At 48.2% G+C, this 22519-nt stretch overlaps 1 protein-coding gene across 3 annotated transcripts in view; it reads right to left on the reverse strand.

Annotated features, from left to right (window-relative positions):
• LRBA (LPS responsive beige-like anchor protein) overlaps window positions 1–22519 on the reverse strand; it is a 3444508-nt gene that overhangs the window by 882180 nt on the left and 2539809 nt on the right. For all 3 annotated transcript variants that reach the window (XM_069631262.1, XM_069631261.1, XM_069631263.1), the window contains exon 41: window positions 14557–14674. In XM_069631262.1, the coding sequence (XP_069487363.1) occupies window positions 14557–14674 (118 nt within the window). The remainder of the gene's footprint in view (window positions 1–14556; window positions 14675–22519) is intronic.

The raw sequence follows: 22519 nt of genomic DNA on the forward strand, positions 1-22519 counted from the left end.
CCTTTGCCTAACTTCCTCGATACTTTTCCCAATCGAGCTTGAGCAATATCTGTCCACCCATTAAATTTTTCTGTACGAGCATTACCTAATCAGCTTTATCCTTTCCCCTTTCCATCTCGTAATCTCTCATTCTATTTCTGTTGATATAGTCGGTCGTTCAATTTTCTCCTCTTTGTCCTGTAAGATCTTAAAGATCTCCTCCTTTCTTTTAGTCTCTTCTGGACTATAGTCACTGCTGTAGGTAGGCGGTCCATATATCGGATTACTATATCCTGTTGCCGCTTTTAGTTCCTTTAATGGATACAATCCTGCATCTTCTGTACTACCGCTGTTTACTTCGGTCGAGGTAAGGGGAGCAGAAAGCTCAACACCTTCCTTCCTACACAGTTTAAGGATCCAATCCTCAGGAGGCAGATCCTCTCACTCCTCCTGGTACATTTTTCAGAGCTCTAAAATAGCTAGCCTCTTCTCCAATTTCTTCCCTTTGTGCAGAGTGCAAGTATGTGGTCATGTGTTGCAAAACCACTTTTGACAGTGACCCCCCCCTTATGGCCATGGCATGAACACCTTGTCTGCTCTGCCCTTTACCCACTCCGCACTATACTGTAAGTTTAGAAAGGCGTTTTGGCAGCGTCCGCTCAAAGCCCCTACTTCTCAATTATCTCAATCTATCTTTTCAGTCAGCGCTGACAATGACTTAAAAATAGATAACTTTTGATCGCTTCTTTAACCTCACAGTTTACTCTGGTCACTCTTCGACACCTTTTCAATTAGAAAATACACAGACAGACCAGTCGACTTTTCACATAATCACCATGGTACTCCTTTTCTCCTAGCCCCTAAAATACCCTGATTGGAATTTGAGTCATTCCCTATCATGAACCGGTTTATGTGCTGCCTATTAACCCCTGATTGGGGTTTTGAAATGACTCCTTCTAGACCTGTGTTGAGGTAGGAAACCAGGCTCTATAAAACACTCCTCGTTCACACGGTCCTTGTTATATACTAAACAAACCCCACGTTAACTTTCCTTCATTACCACAATCCCATCCACTTATTTTGCCAGTCCCCTCAATCTACTCACCATTTGGTCTTCATCTCAAGACCTTCGGTATTGCCCCCCTCCTCCAATCGACCACCGTTGCCTTCAGTCTGCTTAGCGCCCATGGAAACCAGGAGGGATTTCGCCAAAGAGGGACCCGTCCCACCTGTATCAATCTCCTTGCAAGTTTTCTATATCGGCCACTCTCCACAGGAAACTTCACAATATTCTGGTTAGATGGCGGAGAGTGTCCGATCATCCGAACCACTAGCGACATACTGGTCGATGGGTCTGAACCATCCTCCCTCTGCTACCACGTGATCCCATAGGCCCTTTAAGCGAGGTAACGCTATATGCGATGGATGGGGATGCAGATTTTACTCTTAGACCAATAATAAGAACCACTCAGGAAGTTGGCAAAAACATAAATGTTTTAATTGCAATGTCTTAAAACAGGGAGTACAATGGACATTCGCTCAACTCTCAAAGCATTTGATAATAAATTGCATTTACATAGTGAAAATTCATCATTATTGACATCACACTACTTGGCAAAATAAGGAAACCTACTTGGGGTTGCGATATGCTTAACGGGAACACCTAGGTATACTTTCTATGGGGGACAGGATTGTGATTGGGCCTCTAAGGTCAGGTGGACAGCTATGCCCAGCCCTAGTGCAAGTCATCTACCGTGTCATAAAATACACATTTCATTGGATTTCAAACTATAAGGCTCTTCGCTATGTGGCCCTTCATGATTGGTTAGCACGCTTCTACCCTTCTGGAATATTTCACTCGTTAGCAGCACACAAGCTGGTACCCCAGGTGCTTGTGGGTTGGACTTGACCGTACCTTCCCACCATCCATCATCACTCCTGCTGTCTGCCATTCGAATTGTCTTTGAAGTAGGCCTTGCAAAGGGTCACTGCGCCTGAGAATAGGAGGGAGTGTGAGCATGGTCTTATCTTCAAATCTCGGTGTAGCTTGCCCAAAGTCTATTTTCATCTTGACCATGTGACAGGAGACCGCGTTTGAGCTCTTTCTTTCGTATTTAACACTATTAAATTAATAACATTTGGCACTTCAAGTGTTTTTCCATTACACCGCAACAGGAGCTTGCCTCGCTTCTCACATTCATTGCATCTTCTTGAATAGATTACCAGTTTCTTGGCTGCCCCAACCCTTGACACTGGGCCAAACAAGCTTTCTCGAATCTTCCCTCATCGTCAGCTGTTTACTTCTACTGCGCCACACTTTCAACCCTTCTGTTCATGGGGTCCTAGTTTGCTAAAACATGACTTAGAACATCCAGATTCTATACACATGTATACAATGGCAGCACCGCAGTCTATTCATTACGTATAGCCAGCCTCATGACTACTTAGTCTACTTGTGTTACAGCATCGGTACAGTTATAAAGCAATTTGCATTTTCTTCAGTGCTCTTTGCATTTGCAATCTTCATTCCCGCACAGGAAATGTTGCTCAATTCTTCACTTCGTCATCAGATTCTATAACGTCTAAATACTTTCTTCTTCAGCATCTCTTCTGGGTGTGTCATTTCTGCTTCATGTGATGTCACTAGTCTTCTCTTTCATTCATTTTCTTTTTTTAAAACTTTTGTTTATTGGCAGGAGGTTAAGACAGGTACAGCACAGATAGCATGTAAACAAGCAAACAACATAACAGCACGTATATGCATTGCATCACAGCTATTATCAACAGCACATCTTAGAGGGGGTGGACATTGTGGAATAGCACGTATGGGTCGTACATCAGGATGAGTCTGGCTGGGCTGGTGAGGGGGCGGAGGTCCACTCGACCTCGTCTTTGTTATTCAGATAACTGCAAAATTCTGACCACACATTTCTAGGGCGGGACGGCATGTGCAAGGATCCGATGTACTCCTCCTCGCATGTTTGTACCCACGTGAGGGCCCTCAACCACATGCGGAGGGTAGGGGGGGGTGCGGCGCTTCCAGCATTGTAATATACATCTTTTGGCAACAATAGCACTTACATTCAAGAATTTTGACATTTTCCTTACATTTTCTCCAGTCCAAATACCAAACAGCAAGGCTAATGGGTCCATCTCCACTGGGGAGCCAATTATCTCCGAGAGCGCCTCCGTCACCTCCACCCAAAACGTGTTCAGCGCAGCACAGGAACAAAACATATGAACATGATCTGCCTCGTTCGATTTGCATTTTGGGCATGTATGTGCCGCGGTGAGCTTGAATTTTGCAACTCTGTACGGCGTGTAGTAAAGCCTATTGAGAAGTTTGTATTGTATGCAGCGGAACCTGGGGCTAAGTGAGACCTTGCGCGTGTGTGCACACATTTTGCCCCACATCTCGTCAGTGATCTCTGTTTCGAGCTCCCTAGCCCATGCTTCCCGTGGTTCCGGGGACATATTCTCTAGTATGCCCATCTGTATTTTGTACAGGGAGGATATTTTGCCCCTACAGCCTGTGGAGTTTGCTATGTATTGGAGTTCAGGTGAGTCTGGAGGTTCCTCTGGGAAGGAGGACCACATTGCCCGTACCGCTGCTCTCAGCCTGTAGTATTGCAACAAGTGAAGCGCAGAGCTGGGGTGGCCGGGGCGCAATGTTCAGGGGGTAATAAATGAACCATCAGGATAAAGGTCAGTCAGGGCCCGATATCCCAGGCTTTCCCAACGCTGAGAGAGATGTGGATCGTGTGTAGCGGTGAGGCCAGGAAATTGCCATAAGGGGAGCTACTTATAATATGGACGCTGCTCTTGACTGGAGGGAAGGATATTATTCCACGCCCTGATCGTGGTAGCCACCGGGTCTAATGGGGCATCCGCACAAAATCCATAGTGTAGTAGTAAGGTCATGATGTGGGTGCCGTCCCCCGCCATTTTCTCCAATTTAACATGTGGGGGCGGATTTGGGTGCGTGTACCAATGGGTAGCATGTTGGGCCTGTGCAGCGTTCCAGTATAAAGTTAGATCAGGGGCATTAAAGCCCCCTTTTTCATAAGGCAGGGTCATATGTTGCCACTTCTTGCGGACCGCCCCGGAGTGCCAGAGAAATTGAGCAAACGCCATGTGCAGCCTCTTGAAATACTGCTTGCCTGGCCACACTGGCACATTCGCAAATATGTAGAGAAGCTTGGGGACCGCGATCATTTTTGTTAGGGAGAGTCTGCCCGCAAGGAATAGAGGGAGATTGCACCACTTGAGCATCTTGGATTCGATGAGCTGTGCCGTTGCTTTGTAATTGTCTGCCAGCAAGGAATCTTTAGCCAGTGACACCTGCACCCCGAGGTACTTGATTCCGCCCGGGGACCAGCGTAGGGAGAATTCGCAGGACGGTTGCTGGGTTGTTTTAGTGAGAGGGAAGATTTTGGATTTGGAGTAGTTTATGGTGAAGCCCGAGTATGTGCTTATTTTTGTTATGTCTCGAATGATGGAGTCCAAGTATGTGGAAGGTTGTCTTACGTAGAGGAGTATGTCATCCGAGTACAATAAGATTATTTCCGGTGTATCCTGCAAACGAACGCCCTTACGAGTATGTCGATCCCTGACATGATCGGCCATGGGCTCAATGGCAAGCGCAAAGAGGATGGGGGAGAATGGGCAGCCCTGTCGGGTACCCCTGTGTAATTCAAAGGGGGAGGAGGGGACGGAGTTGACTAGCACCCTTGCGACGGTCCCGTGTACAACAGCTTTATATAGGAGATCATATTCGGCCCTATTCCCATTTTTTCCAAGACAGCCCATAAATATTGCCATGAAACCATGTGGAACGCCTTTTGAGCGTCTGATGTAACTGCCACTGTGTCCGCATTCGGATTGATTCTAGACAGCACGTTAAATAGACGCCGGATGTTAAGTGCCGTAGAGCGATCAGGGACGAATCCGCTTTGGTCGGCATGGACCAAGTGGGGCATGAATGGAAGAAACCTATTGGCAATTACCTTAGCAAAGATCTTCATGTCAGTATTGATGAGGGACAGGGGCCTATAGGAACCACATTCGTCTGGAGGTTTCCCTGGTTTAGGGAGGACGGTGATTAATGCTTCTCTTAAAGAGGGGGGGGGGTATGTGAACGGAGTGATTCAGTCCAGACCCCATGTAGTATGGGCACTAATATGGCAATATGCTCTTGATAGAACTCGGATGTGAGCCCATTGGGGCCCGGGGCCTTGCCCTTAGGGCGATCCAAGATCACCTGGACTATCTCGTCAAGGAAAACAGGGCATCAAGAAGTTCTTTGGTGCTTTGAGAGATCAAGGTCATAGGGATGGACTCTAGTAGGTCATCAAGGTCTCGGGCTGTGTGCTCAGGCTGGGGACTGTATAGGTTGGCGTAAAAGCTGGCGAAAGTGTCAAGGATGGCCTGGTCCGACCAGTGTCTCGACCCCTTCTCATCGATGATACTATCTATCCGGGTCCTACCTCCCCCAGTTTAGCCAAGGTCCTGCCCGGCCTATTCCCCCCACCATAACTTCTGGCAGCCGCGGGGCGGGCATAGTATCTCACTTCACTTAGGGCATGTGCTTCAAATTGTTCCAGTTCTGTCCTAATCTTCGCTAGCGTAGCAGGTGCTGGATTGGAAGCGCACTCTTGTTCTAGGGTTTTAAGCTTGGTTTCGGAGTGATTTAAAGCCTGCCTTATGGCCTTGAGGATCGCTGCTTCCCTAGAGATGCACATTCCTCTGATGTACACTTTGAATGCCTCCCAGCGGGTCCCCTCGGGCGTGTCGGAGGCATTGTTGTTTTCGAAGAACAAGTTTATGTCCACTAGTATCTCAGCCCTAAAGACGATGTCTGATAGGGCGTCAGATTTGAAACGCCAGGCGGGACGGGCCCCAGAGGCAATACCAAGTTGGATCTGTAGCAGCACGGGGGAGTGGTCGGAGAGTGTGCGCACGAGGATCTTAACATCAGAAACCCTGCCCATCCGGTCGCCCGACAGGAGGAATAGATCTATTCTTGAGGAACTATCGTGTACCGTAGAGTAAAAGGTGTAGTCTCTCTCCTGGGGGTGAAGTGTTCTCCAAGCATCGTGTAAATTCAAAGAGCCCATGTGAGTTAGAAGCCGTTTGGCCGCTCGGGTTATGGGCCTGCGGGCAATGGTTGTTCTGTCCAGGGCCGTATCGAGTATAAGGTTCATGTATCCTCCCCATATAATGGGGACATCTACATATTTCATGAGAATGGCAGATACTGTATCTATAAATTCGGGGGAAATCAATGTTGGGAGCGTACAAATTCACAAGCAGGAATTCTTCGTTAGCTAAAGTACAATGTAGGATCACATATCTGCCTTCTGGATCGATGTGGGAAGTGTGAACCCTACCAATTTGTGGATGAGGGTGAGGACTCCCCTGGACTGAGTGGAGTACTGAGTATAGTATCTGTTGGGGCCCCAGGTCTGTGCAAGGTTTGATGACAAGAGTTTCTTAGCATGTGTCTCCTGCAATAGGAGAACTTTGACCCCATGCCTCTGTGCATACGCCGTTATCCTACAAGATTTGGTAAAATTGGTCAGCCCCCGTACATTCCACGTCAAAACTCTAATAGCCATACTAAAGAGTTAAGGAACATCCCAGATGTGGAATCTCACTTCGAATATCACCAGGAGCGCTGTGTTGAGGCAGACCTGCCACCTTTTAGTACCAGTCAGGACCATCCTGCCATTTTGTGTAAAACAAACCCCAACTGTCCCTCCCCGCCCAGTAATGACTAGCAGTGCATTGACAACCACCCTTAAAACGAACTGCGTGCCATCCCCAACTCGGCAGCGCCTGAGAAGTAGCCCAACCGGGGCTTGAACACAAACCCACCGCCGTAAACGGCATTGCAGCTGCAGTGGGGGCTGCTGCTGCCGTCTAGCCCACCAATGTTAAAGCTTTGCATGATAAGACATAATTTACATTTTTCAGCATTGTTCGAGTAGTAAAGTAGAGGTTACAAGAAAAGGATAACCATAGTTTTCAGGATAGCAAGGACGAAGTTGGAACTACCACAGGTCAGTGCATGACAGTGCGGCCCAGTTTCCGGAGTGCATGCCCGGAATGTGGCAACAGATACATGGGATACAGGGAGACAATTCCCGCAGGAGATAAGGTACTAGATATGGCGCCAGAGGACCAAGGCAGATCAACAAATGGGATGTCGATGGGGCGGGCATCAGTACGCCAGGTGAACAGTCTCCTGGTCGCCCCGTCCACCAGAGGCCAGCGAAGGAACCTGGGGGTTACAGCATCAATCGTCGTCCATTGGTTCCTCTGGAGGATTCAACAGTGGAATCTGTGCTTCGATAAACTTAACAGCCTCATCAGGGACCGTAAAGAAATAGCTTTTATTGCGATTAATGAATTTCAGTCGGGCAGGGAAAAGCATAGAGTACTCAATTTTTCTATCTCTCAGCATCTTCTTCACCCCGCTAAATCGGCGTCTCTCCATCTGGACTCCCACCGAAAAGTCAGGGAAGATCCTGATGATTTGCGACTCGAGCCGCAGCTCCCCTCTCTCTCTGGCCAAACGGAGTATGTGATCCCTGTCTTTGTAGCTCAGTAATTTCGCAATGATTGGCCTGGGGAAATAGCCTGGTTTAGGCCGGGGTGCCAGAGAGCGATGCGCTCTTTCAACTGTAAAGAATGGTGAGAGCTCGGGGTTGCCAAGGAGATCTTTGATGAGTTGCTCGACCGCGAGTTCCATGCGTCCCTTCAGTGCAGATTCAGGAACCCCCACTATGCAAATTTTATTTCGCCGTGACCTCGATTCGAGGTCATCATTCTTGGCTTTGACCCGTTTCATGTCGCGGACAAGCTCTGTAACTGTGTTTTGAAGAGTATGAATGTGATCCTCGTTGGTCCTTATCCTTTGCTCAGTCTCCGTGAGCCTGGTCCCATGTTGGTCAATTTGAGCTTGTAAGGAGGCTACATTAGCATTGATGTTGTCCAGCTTTTCATGGAAGGATGCAAAGTTTTTTGCCATGGACTCCATCATGGTGGTTAGGTCCGGTTTGGGGGGGGTCCGGCAGTGTCTCGCTATCCTCCTGTGCTGCCGAGGAGGACGCCAGGTCCGCCCGAGGCGCTACCTTGGCAAACTTGTCCATAGCAGCCATCTTGTTAGCACCTTGCGCTCTATTGGACATTACTATGGTGGGGAGTCCCATTCAACCTGGCAGAGTTGGAGGTGGACGGCGGCTGAGGCGTCGCGGGGAAGATGGTGGCAGAGCAGCGGCTGCGGTCTGTAGGTATTGAAGGTTCAGAGATGCTGATATTATGCCGACTAGGTGGGGAAAGCAGATTTCGGCGAGGCAGCAGAGGTGATGTAGCTGTGAGCCAAGGCCAGCCAGGGGGTATACGTGGGTCCAGATCAGCGCGGGTCTCGTGGGGAGCGCAGGCCTCGCTGATAGCAGGAACTGAGGGGCCCCAGCGTATTCTGTGTGAGTATTGACTCTTTGGGGTAGGCTCAGGCCCAGGGCGCCGAGCCGACGGCCAGTCGACCCGGGGACCACACACAACCAAGGGAATGACACCGTAATCAATCGCACAATAAGGTGAGTGGGGCGCCTCCCCTTACAAAGACACCCTGAGGTATGTCAGCTCGCTGTAGGAGCCCCGGCACGATGATTTGTGGAGCAAGATGTGGCGGGGGTGAGGAGGTGGGCGCGCAACCACCACTGCCAGGTAGGCTGCGGCACCGGTGGCAAGGTAAGACGCAGGAGCCACGTTCCACGGGCATAAATGTCAGCCGGGAGCCGAGCTCCCGTGCAGGAAGCCCCACAGTGGGTGATGAGGGCACACAGGACGTGAAACTAGCAGCTGAGGGGAGTGGGGGCCCGCACCAGGAGGGATACAGCGCAGCCCCCAGCACCCACCTTGCAGCCTTTACGGTGGCTAGACCCGCGTGCCCCCTGGAGGCTAATGGGCGCAGGACCGCAGTCGGCAGCGGTCCAGCGGCGTGATCCTCGTGGACGAGGGAAGGTGGTAGGAATCTCTGCACAGGTGCCTCTCGGATGGTGTCGCAGGAGCGACCGCCGCCCGCTGGATGGTCTGGGTACCCTGCCCCCAAGCAGCCGCAAGCACAACCAGCCAGCACGGCCCGCACATCCCCAAAAGCCGGGCGGGAGGTCCGCGCCCGTATGCGGAGGCAGTGGGCTACAGGCCAGCCTGCGGCGCGCGTGGCCGACCAGAGCACCGCACCGCCACGGCAGCTAGGAGCCAGCAGCGCCGGGGCCCCCGCTACAAGTTAGCGATCCAGACGGCAAAAAGCCTCGGGGTACAGTCCCCCACGGGCACCAAAGATGCAGCCAGTCCTCGCAGCGAGGAAGCACCACAGGTGGCCGCGGACAGCGGCGTAGCAGGATCAGGTGCCGCCGTACTTCCAGGCGGCGGCAGAGCCGGCGGCCGCGAGCGACCGCGGAGGGCTGCGAGCGACCGCGGAAGGCCGCGACGAGGCCCCGCAGGGAGGCCGCACGCAGATGTCAGATGTGCGGGCCCCGGGCTCCGATTCAGCCCCAAATTACAGGTACGCATAGAGGGCGATGCCAGCAACAAGAACGTGGTAGTGGCTGTAGCAAGCAGTCAGGATTACCGCCGATGTTGGAAGGATTCTGGTGGGCCACGACAGAGCTCACAGGCTAAGCGGCCATTTTCCTTGGCTGCTCAACAGCGACCCCCCTCTTTCATTCATTTTCACACTTCTTCTGGAACCTCCTTCAAGAGACTGTAATTTCCCTGCAGGTACATCATATAGAGTTTTCTCAATGGATATCTTGTTTCGAGGATTCTTCGCGGTATAGGGACCATTATTAGCATTGTTCATGTCACACTTTCCGGTTTCCAACATATAGGAAGAATGCGGGTGGGACCTCCGGTAGAGGCATTTGGCTCCTCCTCTGCACTGGCAAGCAAAGTGTCATTGTGTTTTTGGAGGTCAGAATAATTTTCAACAACAGAGGGCAATAGCAAAGCAAGTTAAAAAGAACCAGCATTGCCTTAGCCAAGAGATGGCCATTAAGAAGTGATTTTTTTTATAGACCCTTTTGTCAAGGGAGAAAGAAGCAATAGGGGGAACTGACCTAAAAAAAGAAGAGCAAGATTAGGAGAAAGCCATTATCAGCACTTGGTTAATGCTGTAGTGGGAAAACAAAAGTGGCAAGAAAGCTGCCCTTCCGACAGAAGATATTCAGGAGGAGAGGAGCATAACCCGCATTGCATGTGGCAATCACAAGTGTGGAATAAACAGCACCAATGTGGCTCATCGTTTCCCAGAAGAAGTAGTCAAAACTGATGTTGTGGAAAGTCAAAAGACTTTATAAGTTGTGTGAAGTAGAACTGAGCCAAAGAAGTACTTTTAGTAGTGATAGTAGTTGCATTAGTCTTGCAGGCGAGTACACCAGGGCAAGAGACCTTGTAATTGTAGACTTGGCAGGTGAGTGGACCAGGTGAAAAGTATTAAAGTACTGTGGTGTGGTTAAAACACTGAAGATGATGTGACAAAGTCACCAAAGTACATTATGAGTCGTTGTGGAAACATCCTCACAAAACAATATTGCTGATGCAGGTATTTTGTGAACTGTTGCAGACTCATCTTGACAGTAGCATTTTTGTTGACAATGATGAACTGTGGAAGTATACATTTCAGAGCAGAAGCTGGCTTATACAGAACCCACAAGTGGAGAGATAAAAGACTTGCTGAATATTTTGAACTGAAGTGAGAGACGTACTGGAGCAAGAGGAACTTTATTGGAATTTTGTTGCAAAACGGGATTTCCTTATTCTTTTGAACTGTTGATTGAAATCCAGTTTGAATGTGGGGAAGGGGAACTCACCCAGATTACAAGGAGAAACAGTTACCAGGTTTTCAACATATCTCTTATTTCTGTTATATCTGAATTGGCACATATAAAACCTTGGTGAGTGTGTTTTATGTACAAGTGTGAGGGACAGTATCCTTTTGCTAGAGTGTTTCCTTTAGTTTATTTTGATAGGCAGGGAAATCCTCATCAGGCTAGGGATAGTGAGGCATTTATCAAATCTTTTTGAGTTAATAAAATTGCATCTTATGAAAAACATTCACAAAGTTGTTCATCTCACCTTTGTGACCCCTCACATTCCCTACTTCCATTTAGATCCCTGCAAAATGGTGGGTATGTGGTGGAGCACAAGCTGTTCCTTACCACTGCTGCCAATCATTCTCCCTCTACAACCATATCTGTTTGCGGGTAATCCTGCGGCTCATCTTGTGGGTCCATTGCTGTAATCTCAGGACAGGGCTATACTCTACTGATGTTTGTGGACTGCAAACACACTATAGTCGCATCAGCAGGCATGTGTCCGCCCTACCGCCCTGCACTCCCACAGCTCTACAGGACTCTGAGACCACACATGTGGCTTTGCCAGATTCTCAAATTGGGTCACAAAGGAGAACGGCATCTGCAAAGTACTGGATGGTGGTGCAAGAGAACATTTGGAGCTTAGGAATTTGGGACCTGTGTAATGTAGGGCTTTGTGAGCAATGCAGACTGCATAAAAATCTACTTTTGGGCAACAGCCAGAGTGGTGGGTGTGGGTGAGGTCAACCCTTTTTTTCGCTTTGAAGGCAATCATATTTTTACCTATTGTAAAAATAGAACTTGCATGGTATATAACATTTAAAACCACGTAGAACAGCCATTAATCTAAATAGGTCCCCTCTGTCTCACAGTAGGTGAATACAGACATGTTTGAAAGACCGGGAGCTTTGCAGCATGCGTTTACTTCACAGCCAAATAGCGTTTAATGTGCCGCTTCTGAAAGACAGTGCTGAGCCTGCCTGCCCGATTAGTGTGCCCAGGTCCACTGTGTAATGTACAAAGAAAAGAGTAAGGCAAGAGGTATTGTCTGTGTGCTTCTAGGAACACCTAAATCCATGTACATAAACGTGTTTATGAATTTACTATAGTAAGAAAACAAAATACAGTTCCACGCATCAAAATATGGTACACCTGTAAAGGTGTCTCTGGCTATCTTGGTACAAACTGCACCTATATATTTACTTAATCTGTTCAGTGCATGTTAGCAGAGAAGGTGGCTCAGTCAATAGAATCGAGTGCAGCGTGCATTTACATAAAAAAGTCCCCTAAAATCATCTGGATTGGTTAATCTCTTGTGTTCATCTTTGTCGTGATCATATGGAATTAAATAAGCACACTTGATTTCAAAGAGGTTAATATCAGGTTTAATTTCAGACACAGAAAATGCTTGTCAAATCAGGCCACTTTGAATATGACGACTTGAAGGAGGCCATAAATGTGGAGCATGATGCACATTCTTGTACTGAAAGATACAAAATTAATAACTCCTCAACAATGGCAATTAATCACCTACAACACGCATAGCGATTTCATTAAACAAATAACTTGTGTGTGGTCAGATACGGTCTCAGCTGTGTTGCCCCAGATTTCTTTCGTTTTTCCCCTGTAGTTTTGATGAAAGGACCCAAAATTGTTTTTTTTTGTTTCAGCTTTATGCACAACTACCGCTAGACCTTTCCAATGACCCATTTGGTGGGGATAATAACAAGACATATATTTTTGTTATAAGGTCTCCTAAGGCACGGTCACAGCATTTGGCTGCAAGGCCCTCGGGTAAAAGAAATCCCTATTGTAAGCCGGTTTGTGAACTTACTTTTTATTCGTTTTGAAATATATCCTTGCATGAACAAAGTTTTGTTGTGAAGTGGATGTAAGTTTTTCCTGAAGAGTTTGCATCTTTCAGGCAGAAGCCAATTGAACCAGGTGACTCTAGTGAAGGGTAGCAGATGATCCTCAACTAAAATTGCAAGAACTTCACATCTCTCAAATTATTCTAAGGGGCTGAATGTCAATCAATCAAGAGCGTTAAATTGGGGAGCCTTCCCCTGTTGTGACACATTAATTAACAGTGGTCACTGGAATAGCTAGCAAAACTTGAATAAAATATGATAGACAGACTGTATGATGCAATGTTTTCTGATCAAGCAGATTTCAGATGAGTGTCTGTCTGACTAACAATGTTCGCTCTTTGCACTATGAACAGAGCCCAATAACGACTCAAAATTGTCAACTAAAGGAATGTCAGGGGTCACTCATCTCAGCTTTGCTTGACATGTGGAACAGTACTTCTCCACCCCAATTATGGAGCCAAAAGTAGCTCCATCATTGGAGCCCCATGGCCGCTTATCATTGAGCTGACATTGATGCCTGTGCACTGCTTAAATGCCTTTAAGCTTAAATGCTTAACTGCCTTTGATTTATCATGGCTTCCTGGTCCAGAGAGATCTGTAAATCTACTGCAGTTGCTTTGTGATACTCCTACAGGAGCTGCCATCCTGTAGGAGTCTCTTCAAAAGTGAGCATATAAACATCCACACCTCACCAAGGTCTATACCCTAGACCACCAGCCTTTCAACACCGTTTGTGAACTGGTGTCGATGCACTGCTATTTGAGAGAGTATCCCTCCCTTTAGTTGCCCAAATTGGTATCCGGTGAGATACACCCACATTGGATACCATCCTAGAAACCATATTGAATACCGTCCTAGAGAAAAAAGCCCTGAAACGACCATCAGGTTAGGATTTGGTGCAACACAGTACTTGGTGTTGTCACAGCACACCTAGAAGTCCCACTGGTGCATCACAGCCCACAACACACCTAATTTGGCTAACTCCTTTCGGTTCCGCAGCTTGAAAAATGTTTATGAACCAAGGGGACCCTAACCTTGCGGACAGCCCCTGTGCTTACCCACTTTTTGGCTATTCCACTTTAGAAGCGCTAACATGTGATGGTAAATCACCAAACGGGTTGGCTGTGGGAATACACATCATTCAATCCAGACTGCCTGAAGGAGTCTTAGTTTCCAGCTTAGCCAGAGGCTACAGACTTGTTAGCTGTAGTGCTCAGGAGAAAACAGTCTCAACCACTAGTGTTTGAGAGGAACGAAGACATAATATATTAATGAAATGTCTTATTTAAAAGCTATTTATGCTATTGTTCTAAAAACAGTATTAATACATTACTATTCCGTTCATGGTTTTACTAACCTTTGTTTTGTTAAATTATTGCAAGGTATTTTTTTGTTAATGAATAAATTGTTTAAATTGCTATGCTAAAATCCTGAAAATCAGATTTTATTGTTAAGATTGCATTTTTATGCTATGCTCTAATCTGAACCAGACCATCCAACGTTTAGAAAGTACATCCTGAGTGAACAACCTTTCTACCAAAAGGTGAACTAGGTGTTCTTGTAAACCCATTGTTTGACTTTCGATTAAGGGTTTAATGTGCAGTGACTCCATGGAGTTTTAGGCTTTCAATCCATGGGCCTTGCCAAATCTCCAGAGGTGGACAAACCAATTCCCGGTTTCTCAGTGTTATGCAGACAACAAGCACAACGCATGTATTTTAATATGGGTTTCTCAGTACAACATTATTTGTCAAAAAAGTGTAAGAATAAGAAAAGGCATCACAGTCTACATACATAAAGCACACTCTTCCCTGCTATGATGTTACCTCTGTTTGCCATAAAGATCTCTAAAGCTGTATTCTGAAGAAGATAGCGCCGAGAGAAAATTGCTCGAATTTCCGTGAACAGCCATTTTCCATGCAAACCTTCTGTATAAGCCAGAATCTGTTGAAAAAGTGAATAATATTTAGAGATTACAAAACAGACATTTCACATTGTAATTTGTTGAATGTCGATAAAACTATAATAGATGTATCGGCAGGGGACCATGTACAAGAGTGCAGCCTAAATGGAAAGTTTAAAGAATACATAGCAATCTAAATGCCTAGAGCATTAAAACATTGTAAAAAAAAAAAAATTACTCAATGTAGGGACTACTGTACTCCTAATCTATAATTCCCTTTCCTGCATACGTTTATGTATAATTCCCATTGGGAGGGGACTGGCACATTTTTGCTCAGCAAATAGGCTTTTTGACTACATTTTCCAAGTGGGCAATGGCCTTCAGTCCTCTTTTTTTTCAGATGTAATATACTAGCTACATCTGTTTGGGGGTTGGAGGGTGGCGACCAAGGAGGAAAAGGCACTGCATATCAGGAGTACAGTAGTCACTATGGTGAGTAACTTTTACTCACTCCAACATCTCGTCCTTTGTTCTCTATACTTGTGATAAGATTACCAAACATAAATCTCCTAAAGAGAGAGGGGACTTATTCAAGCAAATAGATTGTGCAGAACTGCCTGCACAAAACTAGTGTCTGCTCCAGTGCTGGTGTTCATCAAAAAGTATCTACAAAGGTCAGACAGAGTAGATCATGTCCATTGGGAAACTTCTCTGAAATGCTATAGAGACTTTCTTAGCCCTGACCCCCATGTGCGTGAATTCTTTTAGGGGCAGGTTTGCCATGGCCAGCATACGCCTCTGTAATGCATGCTACTATCACGCCAGCAATGGAAGCCTTATAGTCCTTTGGATCTGGACATTAATCCTTTTCCATCCAGCCTTATAGATAACGAAGTGTATGATTGCAAATTAATGACAATATCCAGTATGAAAGGGAAGCCTGAAGCATACAATTTATGTCACAAATGGGCCACATTGATACTGGCAGAAACAGCAGTTAAGTCCGCAAATGCAATATATAAGGGATTATGTTTCTTTACAGCTTCAGCTTGCAGCAGATTTAGTATGAATCGATTTTGGTCTGTGTCAATACCACACCTGAATCCAGATTGGTATGGTCCCTGGTGATTTGTTTCTGCCGACTCATATCTCAATGTGGTTTAAAATGAACGAAAAATAAGATTTTAGTACTCGCATCCAGTAAGGTAATAAGACGATAATTAGCCAGAAGCATACGGTCCCCTTTTTAAAAATTGGAACTGCAAATCCTGTTTGCCAAGAGGGTGGAATTACCTTAGAGGCCAGGATGTTATTAAAAACCTTAGCCAATAAGCTAGTCCATAAATCAAGATTACCTTTTAGGGTGTCACTGGATAAGCCATCAGGCCCAGCCGCCCTCGATTTCTTTGCTTTATAAAATTATAGAAATGATTTGCTCTTCAGAGAAATTCATGAATGAACTCAATGAATTGGTTCTTGCAAGATCCAATGTACCCCTCAAAACCCTGATTCTCCATGGTGAGGTGCTAGGAAGAAAAGAGCACTTCCCTCAATGGAGCTGCAGGTTCTTTGAAATTGCGAGGCAAAGAACTTCATGACACAATGAAGAGACCACCCACCTAACAGGTCCTTCCACTGGGTCAACCTACGACAAAGTGCACAAGATCGTAGGACGTCGCAGGATACGCAAGTATGGCACTTTTGGTTCAGCCCCAAACATCTCAGGCAGTACTACTGGTGGCTGTTTGATACAAGAAAATTCCTGACGAAGGACGTGCAGGGGGTAAAACCAGTAATCACTAGTACATGCTGACTGCATGTTGGTTAGGGGGTCGTGGATTGGGGTGGCAAATAATTAAAAAATAATGATGAGGCACTGCAGAAAAATATTTGTTGCTGCTGGTGCAAGGCGTCCAGTCCTGTCAGAGAGGTAAAAAGGACTGACGCCAAAGTTGGTGGGCGTGAATTGTCTGCTTTGATCTCCAGCATATACTAAGCCTGGTGTATGTTGCAACAATATCGAAAATCAGATCAGCTAAACTCTAAATATTCATTCTTTAAAATTCTGAAAATAGTTCTAGAATTCAGACCTGCCCAGAAGGTTTGAGTACAAAAAAGTAAACAAATTACTTCACTTTCTAATATTCTTTCGGATAGATTAGGTTTTCCTTCCAAAGGTACCTCATCTGACAAATATTCTCCACGGAGCAAATATGGTTTCAGCAGCCTTTTTAGCCATCAAAAGGTGCACTGCTGCTCTGCACTATTGGCTCCTATGACTGTGGATGTGACATTGTGGGTAGCATTAAAGAAGCCAACTGGTCCACATGATCTCCGTTCCAGCCCGTTTTCCATACAACCACAGAACTGCATGATAGGATATGGCATTTATAATGCGCCTATACACAGAGGGAACAGAGGGAAGACAGAGACAGGATCCTACTAGGCCAGGTGTCATTCAGATCGCGCAAGTGCATGGGGAGGCAGAGGGGACAGTACAGTACATGGGATAAGAGAATAAATAAAAATAAGTAAAAGTACAGCCAGCTGGTGGCAAGGGTTAAGTGCAGGCATCAGGTGTCAAGTGCTAGAAGTGGGACTGTAGGGATACAGAAACAGTCGCCAATTGTGGGGGTTGCCGGGAAGGCAGTTTAGGTGTGCAACTGGCGGGGAAGGGGACCTGGGCCCGAGATCAAAGGGTGGCCAGGTAACCAGTGCAGTTTCGGACAGGAGAGTCAGCAGGGGAGAGGAGGAGAAAAAGCAGAAACAAAGAGAAAGGTTTTGGGGTGCTTCCGGAACCAGAGATGATTCTCCTCAACTGTCAGGGGGGCTGGGAGGCTGTTCCAGAGGGAGGCCGCAGCCGAAGAAAGAGATCTACCACCAACTTGTTGCTTGGAGAAGCGACTGACCCTGAGGGAGTTGGAGGCGGATGAGCGAAGAGCTCGAGAAGGAAGATATTTGGGAAGAGAGAGTTGAAGGTATAGACCCCAGAAGGGCCTGTGGATACTGCACAGGGTTTTGAACTTAATCCTCGCAGCCACTGGGGGCCAGTGCAGATTTCAGTCCTGGAGAGACACGATCCCTGGGCCTGAGGGCAAGGACAAGTCTCGCAGTCCTGTTCTGTTCTGGATGAGTTGTAGAGGGTGGAGAGTAGAAGCAGGCAGATTTAGAAGGAGGCTGTTGCAATAGTCCAGCCTAGAGAGAACCAGAGCTCTGGAGACAGTGAGCTTCTGGGGGAAGGAAAAGAAGAACAAGTTACTCTCTTACCTGGTAACTTTCTTTCGATGGGATGGTCCGACGACGTATTCCATGTCTATGACAGTAATCACCACAGCTGTGCTGCTTCGGAAAATCTTTCGGTGTCTGCGTCCTGCGTCGATGACGTTGATACGCCGCCCTCGAGGACCTCCTCAGATGGCCGTCGTCACTGGATGTTATAAGTAGGACGCACGACGCCCGTAGCCTCAGTTGTAGTTTTTACCCAGAACGTGTGGCACCAGTCTTCTGCCAGTCTGACCACACACAGCCTTGCGGAAATTTAAGCTGCAATCACATAATAAATTCTGTAGCGGGGAAGGCAGGGAGGGAGCGAAATGGACTACGTCGTCGGACCATCCCATGGAAAGAACGTTACCAGGTAAGAGAGTAACTTGTTCTTCGAGGGGATTGGGTCCTCCGACGTATTCCATATCTATGACAGACATCCAAAGCAGTACCAATGCAAGGAGGTGGGAAAGGAATTTAGAAAAAGAAATTTAGAATGCCCAATCAACCTGCGGAGCAAAGGATGACCTTGCCAAAGGCCATATCCTGCCCACGGATGGAATCGAGGGAGTAGTGATGTACAAAAGTATGGACCGAAGCCCAGGTGGCTGCATCACAGATGTTATGAATTGGAACACCCCTCTGTAGGGCAGTAGAGGCAGCCATACCCCTGGTAGAATGTGCCTGCAAGCCGAACGGTGGGTCTTTCCCAGCAAGCGGTAACACTCAGAAATAGCCAGAATAAGCCAGCGAGACAAAGTCTGCTTAGTCACAGCTTGTCCCAAACGCTTTCCAGCGTAACCAATGAAGAGTTGATCGTCCACTCTGACCCGGGACATGCGTGAAATATAAAAGCTTAAAGCTCTCCTAGGATGGAGCCTCTCCTCTTCCTTACCAGGAGGTGGAGGATGAAATGCCGGAAGAACAAACTCCTGGCCTAAATGAAATTCCGACACCACCTTCGGAGGAAAGGAAGGACGAACTCGAAGGACAACCCTGTCCTTCTGAAATACAGTGAAGGGTGGCTTAACTGAAAGTGCCTGTAATTCACTCACTCTGCGAGCAGAAGTGACCGCAACCAAAAATACAATTTTAAGAGTTAACAGTCTCAAAGGGCATGAATGCAAAGGCTCAAACGGAGCACCCATCAGAAACTTGAGGACAAGGTTCAAATCCCAACCGGGCACCTGGAAAGGTGACAGAGGGAACACATTAGTGAGCCGTTTTAGAAACTGAGAAATTAAAGGAATTTTAAAATAAGAACACTCTTCAGACGAGCGCTTAAATATGGACAGCGCCGCCAAGTAACCTTTGATGGTACCCACTTGCAGGCCCCTGTGGGCCAAAGAAAGCAAAAAAGACAGAACCATAGGAATGTCACATGAAAAAGGATCCACATTCTTAACCCTGCACCAGTCACAGAACTTTCACCAATGGCAACGGTACAGGGACTTAGTTGCAGGCCTTCTGGCCGAAAGCAACACCTCCATCACGTCTTCAGGGAGGTCCCAATCCTTATACCTCAACCTTTCAGAAACCAAGCATGAAGGTTGAGGGATCTGACCTCTGGATGGAGAACCTGACCCCCCTCCCCCCTCCCCTCCCGTGAGAGTCTCGGTAGGGAAGACGACATGGAGGGCAGATGGACAACTCGAGAAGGTCCGGGTACCACGTCCTCCCGGCCCACGCCAGAGCAATGAGGATCATCCGGGAACCGAACCTCCGTAACCTCCGCAGCACTTGCGAAATGACGGGGACTGGAGTAAACGCGTACAGCAGTGGGAATGACCAGTGTCCACCACGAGCGCGTCTCCTAAGGCTCCTCTTGGAGGAAATTCTCGCGAGCAGAACCTTTCGCACTTCCGGTTGACACTGGAGGCGAAGAGATCCACTTGAGGGGTCCCCCAAAGGGCGAAGATCTCCAGGCGAATCTCCTGAGCCAGCTCCCACTCGTGAGAGATCGTGCTCTGCCTGCTCAGAGCGTCTGCCGACTCGTTTTCGTCTCCGCCCAGATGAACTGCCGAGATCGCAATTTCCTGCTGGATGGCCCAGAACCAGAGCTGCATCGCCTCCCTGCACAGAGGAAGTGACCCTGCCCCCCCCCCCCGTTTTTGTTGAGGTAGTGCATGGCCACTGTGTTGTCCGTCAGGATCAGGACATTCTTTCCTCGCACAGTCGGCAGAAAAGCCTTCAGGGCAAGCCTGACGGCCCTCAGCTCCAACAGATTGATATGGAGTCTGGACTCCGACGGAGACCAATGACTGCTGACTGTCAACTCGTTGGCGTCCGTCACTATCGTCACCTCTGGCCAGGGTAGCCAAAAAGAAGCCCCCTTCATCAGACTGCCTTCGACAGCCCACCACAGAAGGTCCTGGGCGACCGAGGATGGCACCTGAACAGGGTCCGACATCCTGCCAGAGGACTGAGACCACTGGAGCTTGAGTGTCCATTGCAAGGATCTCATCCGCAACCTGGCCTCTGGCACCAGAAGAATGCAGGATGCCATGAGGCCGAGCAATCTCAAGAACTCGAACGCTGAGAGACTCTGGGCAAGCTGAAACTTGTGCACCATCTGCTGAATGTGATGAGCCCTCATCTGGGGAGGAAAACACAGCCCCAGGGACGTGTTGACCACTGCTCCGATGTACTGGAGCCTCTGAGTTGGTGTCAAATGGGACTTCTTTAAGTTGAGGGAGAAGCCCAGCTTGTGGAGGGAGTGGCAGGTGACGGACAGATGATCCAGGACTTGCTCAGGATAGCGCGCCCTCATCAACCAATCGTCCAGGTAGGGGTAGACGTGAATCCCCCCTTTCCTGAGATGTGCTGCCACCACTACAATGAGCTTGGTGAAGACCCTTGGGGCTGAGGTCAATCCAAACGGCAGGACCTGAAACTGAAAGTGCGAGTCGCCAACCGCGAACCTGAGGTACTTCTTGTGCTTTGGATGGATCGGCACATGAAAATAAGCGTCCTTGAGGTCGAGAGACACCAACCAGTCCTGAAGTTGAAGGGACTGGAGGACTTGAGAGAGAGTAACCATCTTGAACTTGTCCCTCCTGAGGAGTTTGTTCAAACCGCACAAGTCCATGATGGGTCTCAATCCCCCGTCTTTCTTGTAAATCAAAAAATATGGGGAATACCATCCCTTGTTCCTCTCCGCTACAGGCACCAGTTCTATGGTGCCTTTCTCCAGCAGCGATTGGATTTCCTGCGCAAGGAGCGGATCCGGACTCTGCAAAGAGAGATTCCCCGGTGGATTCTCGTGACACCTCTGCCGGAAAGGAAGTCAGTAGCCATGGGCTATGATATCCAGAACCCACACATCTGAAGTAATGGCATGCCACTCTACAAGATGCTGCGCCAGCCTTCCCCCAACCAGCAAACCATGGGACATGGCCTCATGACTGAGCTGAAGCGGCTGCGGCGTTGCCTGAGGGCAAAGAGGCAACTGCCTGAGCGGCCTTGGCACCTCGAGTACCTTGTTTTCCACCTCTGGCACTCCTACTGTGGCCTCTTTGACTGGCAGCTCCTCTCGTTTTACCAAAGGATGAGTAATAAGGAAAGGAACCTCCCCTCCATTGCGGTCCCCTAGAACGAAAAGGCAGAGGTTGTCGAACTGCAGCACCCAACGACTTTGCTGCAGCTTTGGAGGTCTGCAACTTCTCAAGGCTCTCGTCAGCCTTGCTGCCAAAAAGATGCTCACCGTCAAAGGGCATGTTGAGGAGCCGGGCCTGCACATCAGGAGCAAACCCCGACTTCCGCAACCACGCAAACCTGCGTATTACGGTGCTCGCCGCCATGGACCGGCTGATGCAATCTGCCATATCCAAACCTGACTGAAAGGCCTCACACATGGCATCCTTGCCATCCTGGACCATAGCAAGGAAACCATCCCGTTCGTCCCCTTCGGGAATATGTTCAGCTGTTAAGGAAACACAGTTCCACAGAGTGTGCGTGAAACTAGACAAGGCACATATGGAGTTGGCCGCCTGAAGCGCCATACCCCTGAAGAAAACGCATTCTTCGCCCAACCATCAAAACGCTTGTCGTCCCTATCAGGAGGGATTGTAGGATACGCCGCCTGCTTTGCCGGGGCTGTAGCCGCCTGCACCACCAAACTCTCCAGAGTGGGGTGCTTGGTCAAGTAGCAGGGGTTGCTACTGGCTGGACGGTATTTTCGCGGCAAAGACTTTCCCACTGCCGGGAGACCCTCCGAAGCAGTCCAGGCTGCCGCCACCCTCCTCTGTAGAGCCATATAGAACGGCAGTACCGGGTCAGTTGGTGGACCTTGGTCAAGGATATCCGTAAGGTCATCCTGAAGAAAATCCCCTGGGCGAGCAGACCACCCCAAGTACTCAGTAACCCTAGACATAAGGCGCCGGTACGAGGAGTCGGCATGAGTGCCAGGCTCAGGTCTACAAAACTCCACCTCCGGAGAGGTGTCCAGACCACTGGCGTCGTGCAGGGACTGACGCAGGTCCTCAATTTGGCTATGGCCTGAGAGAATCTCATCTGGCACCGTATCACCATGACATCATCAGAGCTCTTATCCACCTCTGAAATGTACTCAAGATGGCGGTAAGAAGGCACAGAATGGGGAACAAAGCCATGCTTGACCTTGG

Source organism: Ambystoma mexicanum, chromosome 6q (genome assembly GCF_040938575.1).
Source record: "Ambystoma mexicanum isolate Mex_15411 chromosome 6q, UKY_AmexF1_1, whole genome shotgun sequence".
Taxonomy (NCBI): Eukaryota; Metazoa; Chordata; class Amphibia; order Caudata; family Ambystomatidae; genus Ambystoma; species Ambystoma mexicanum.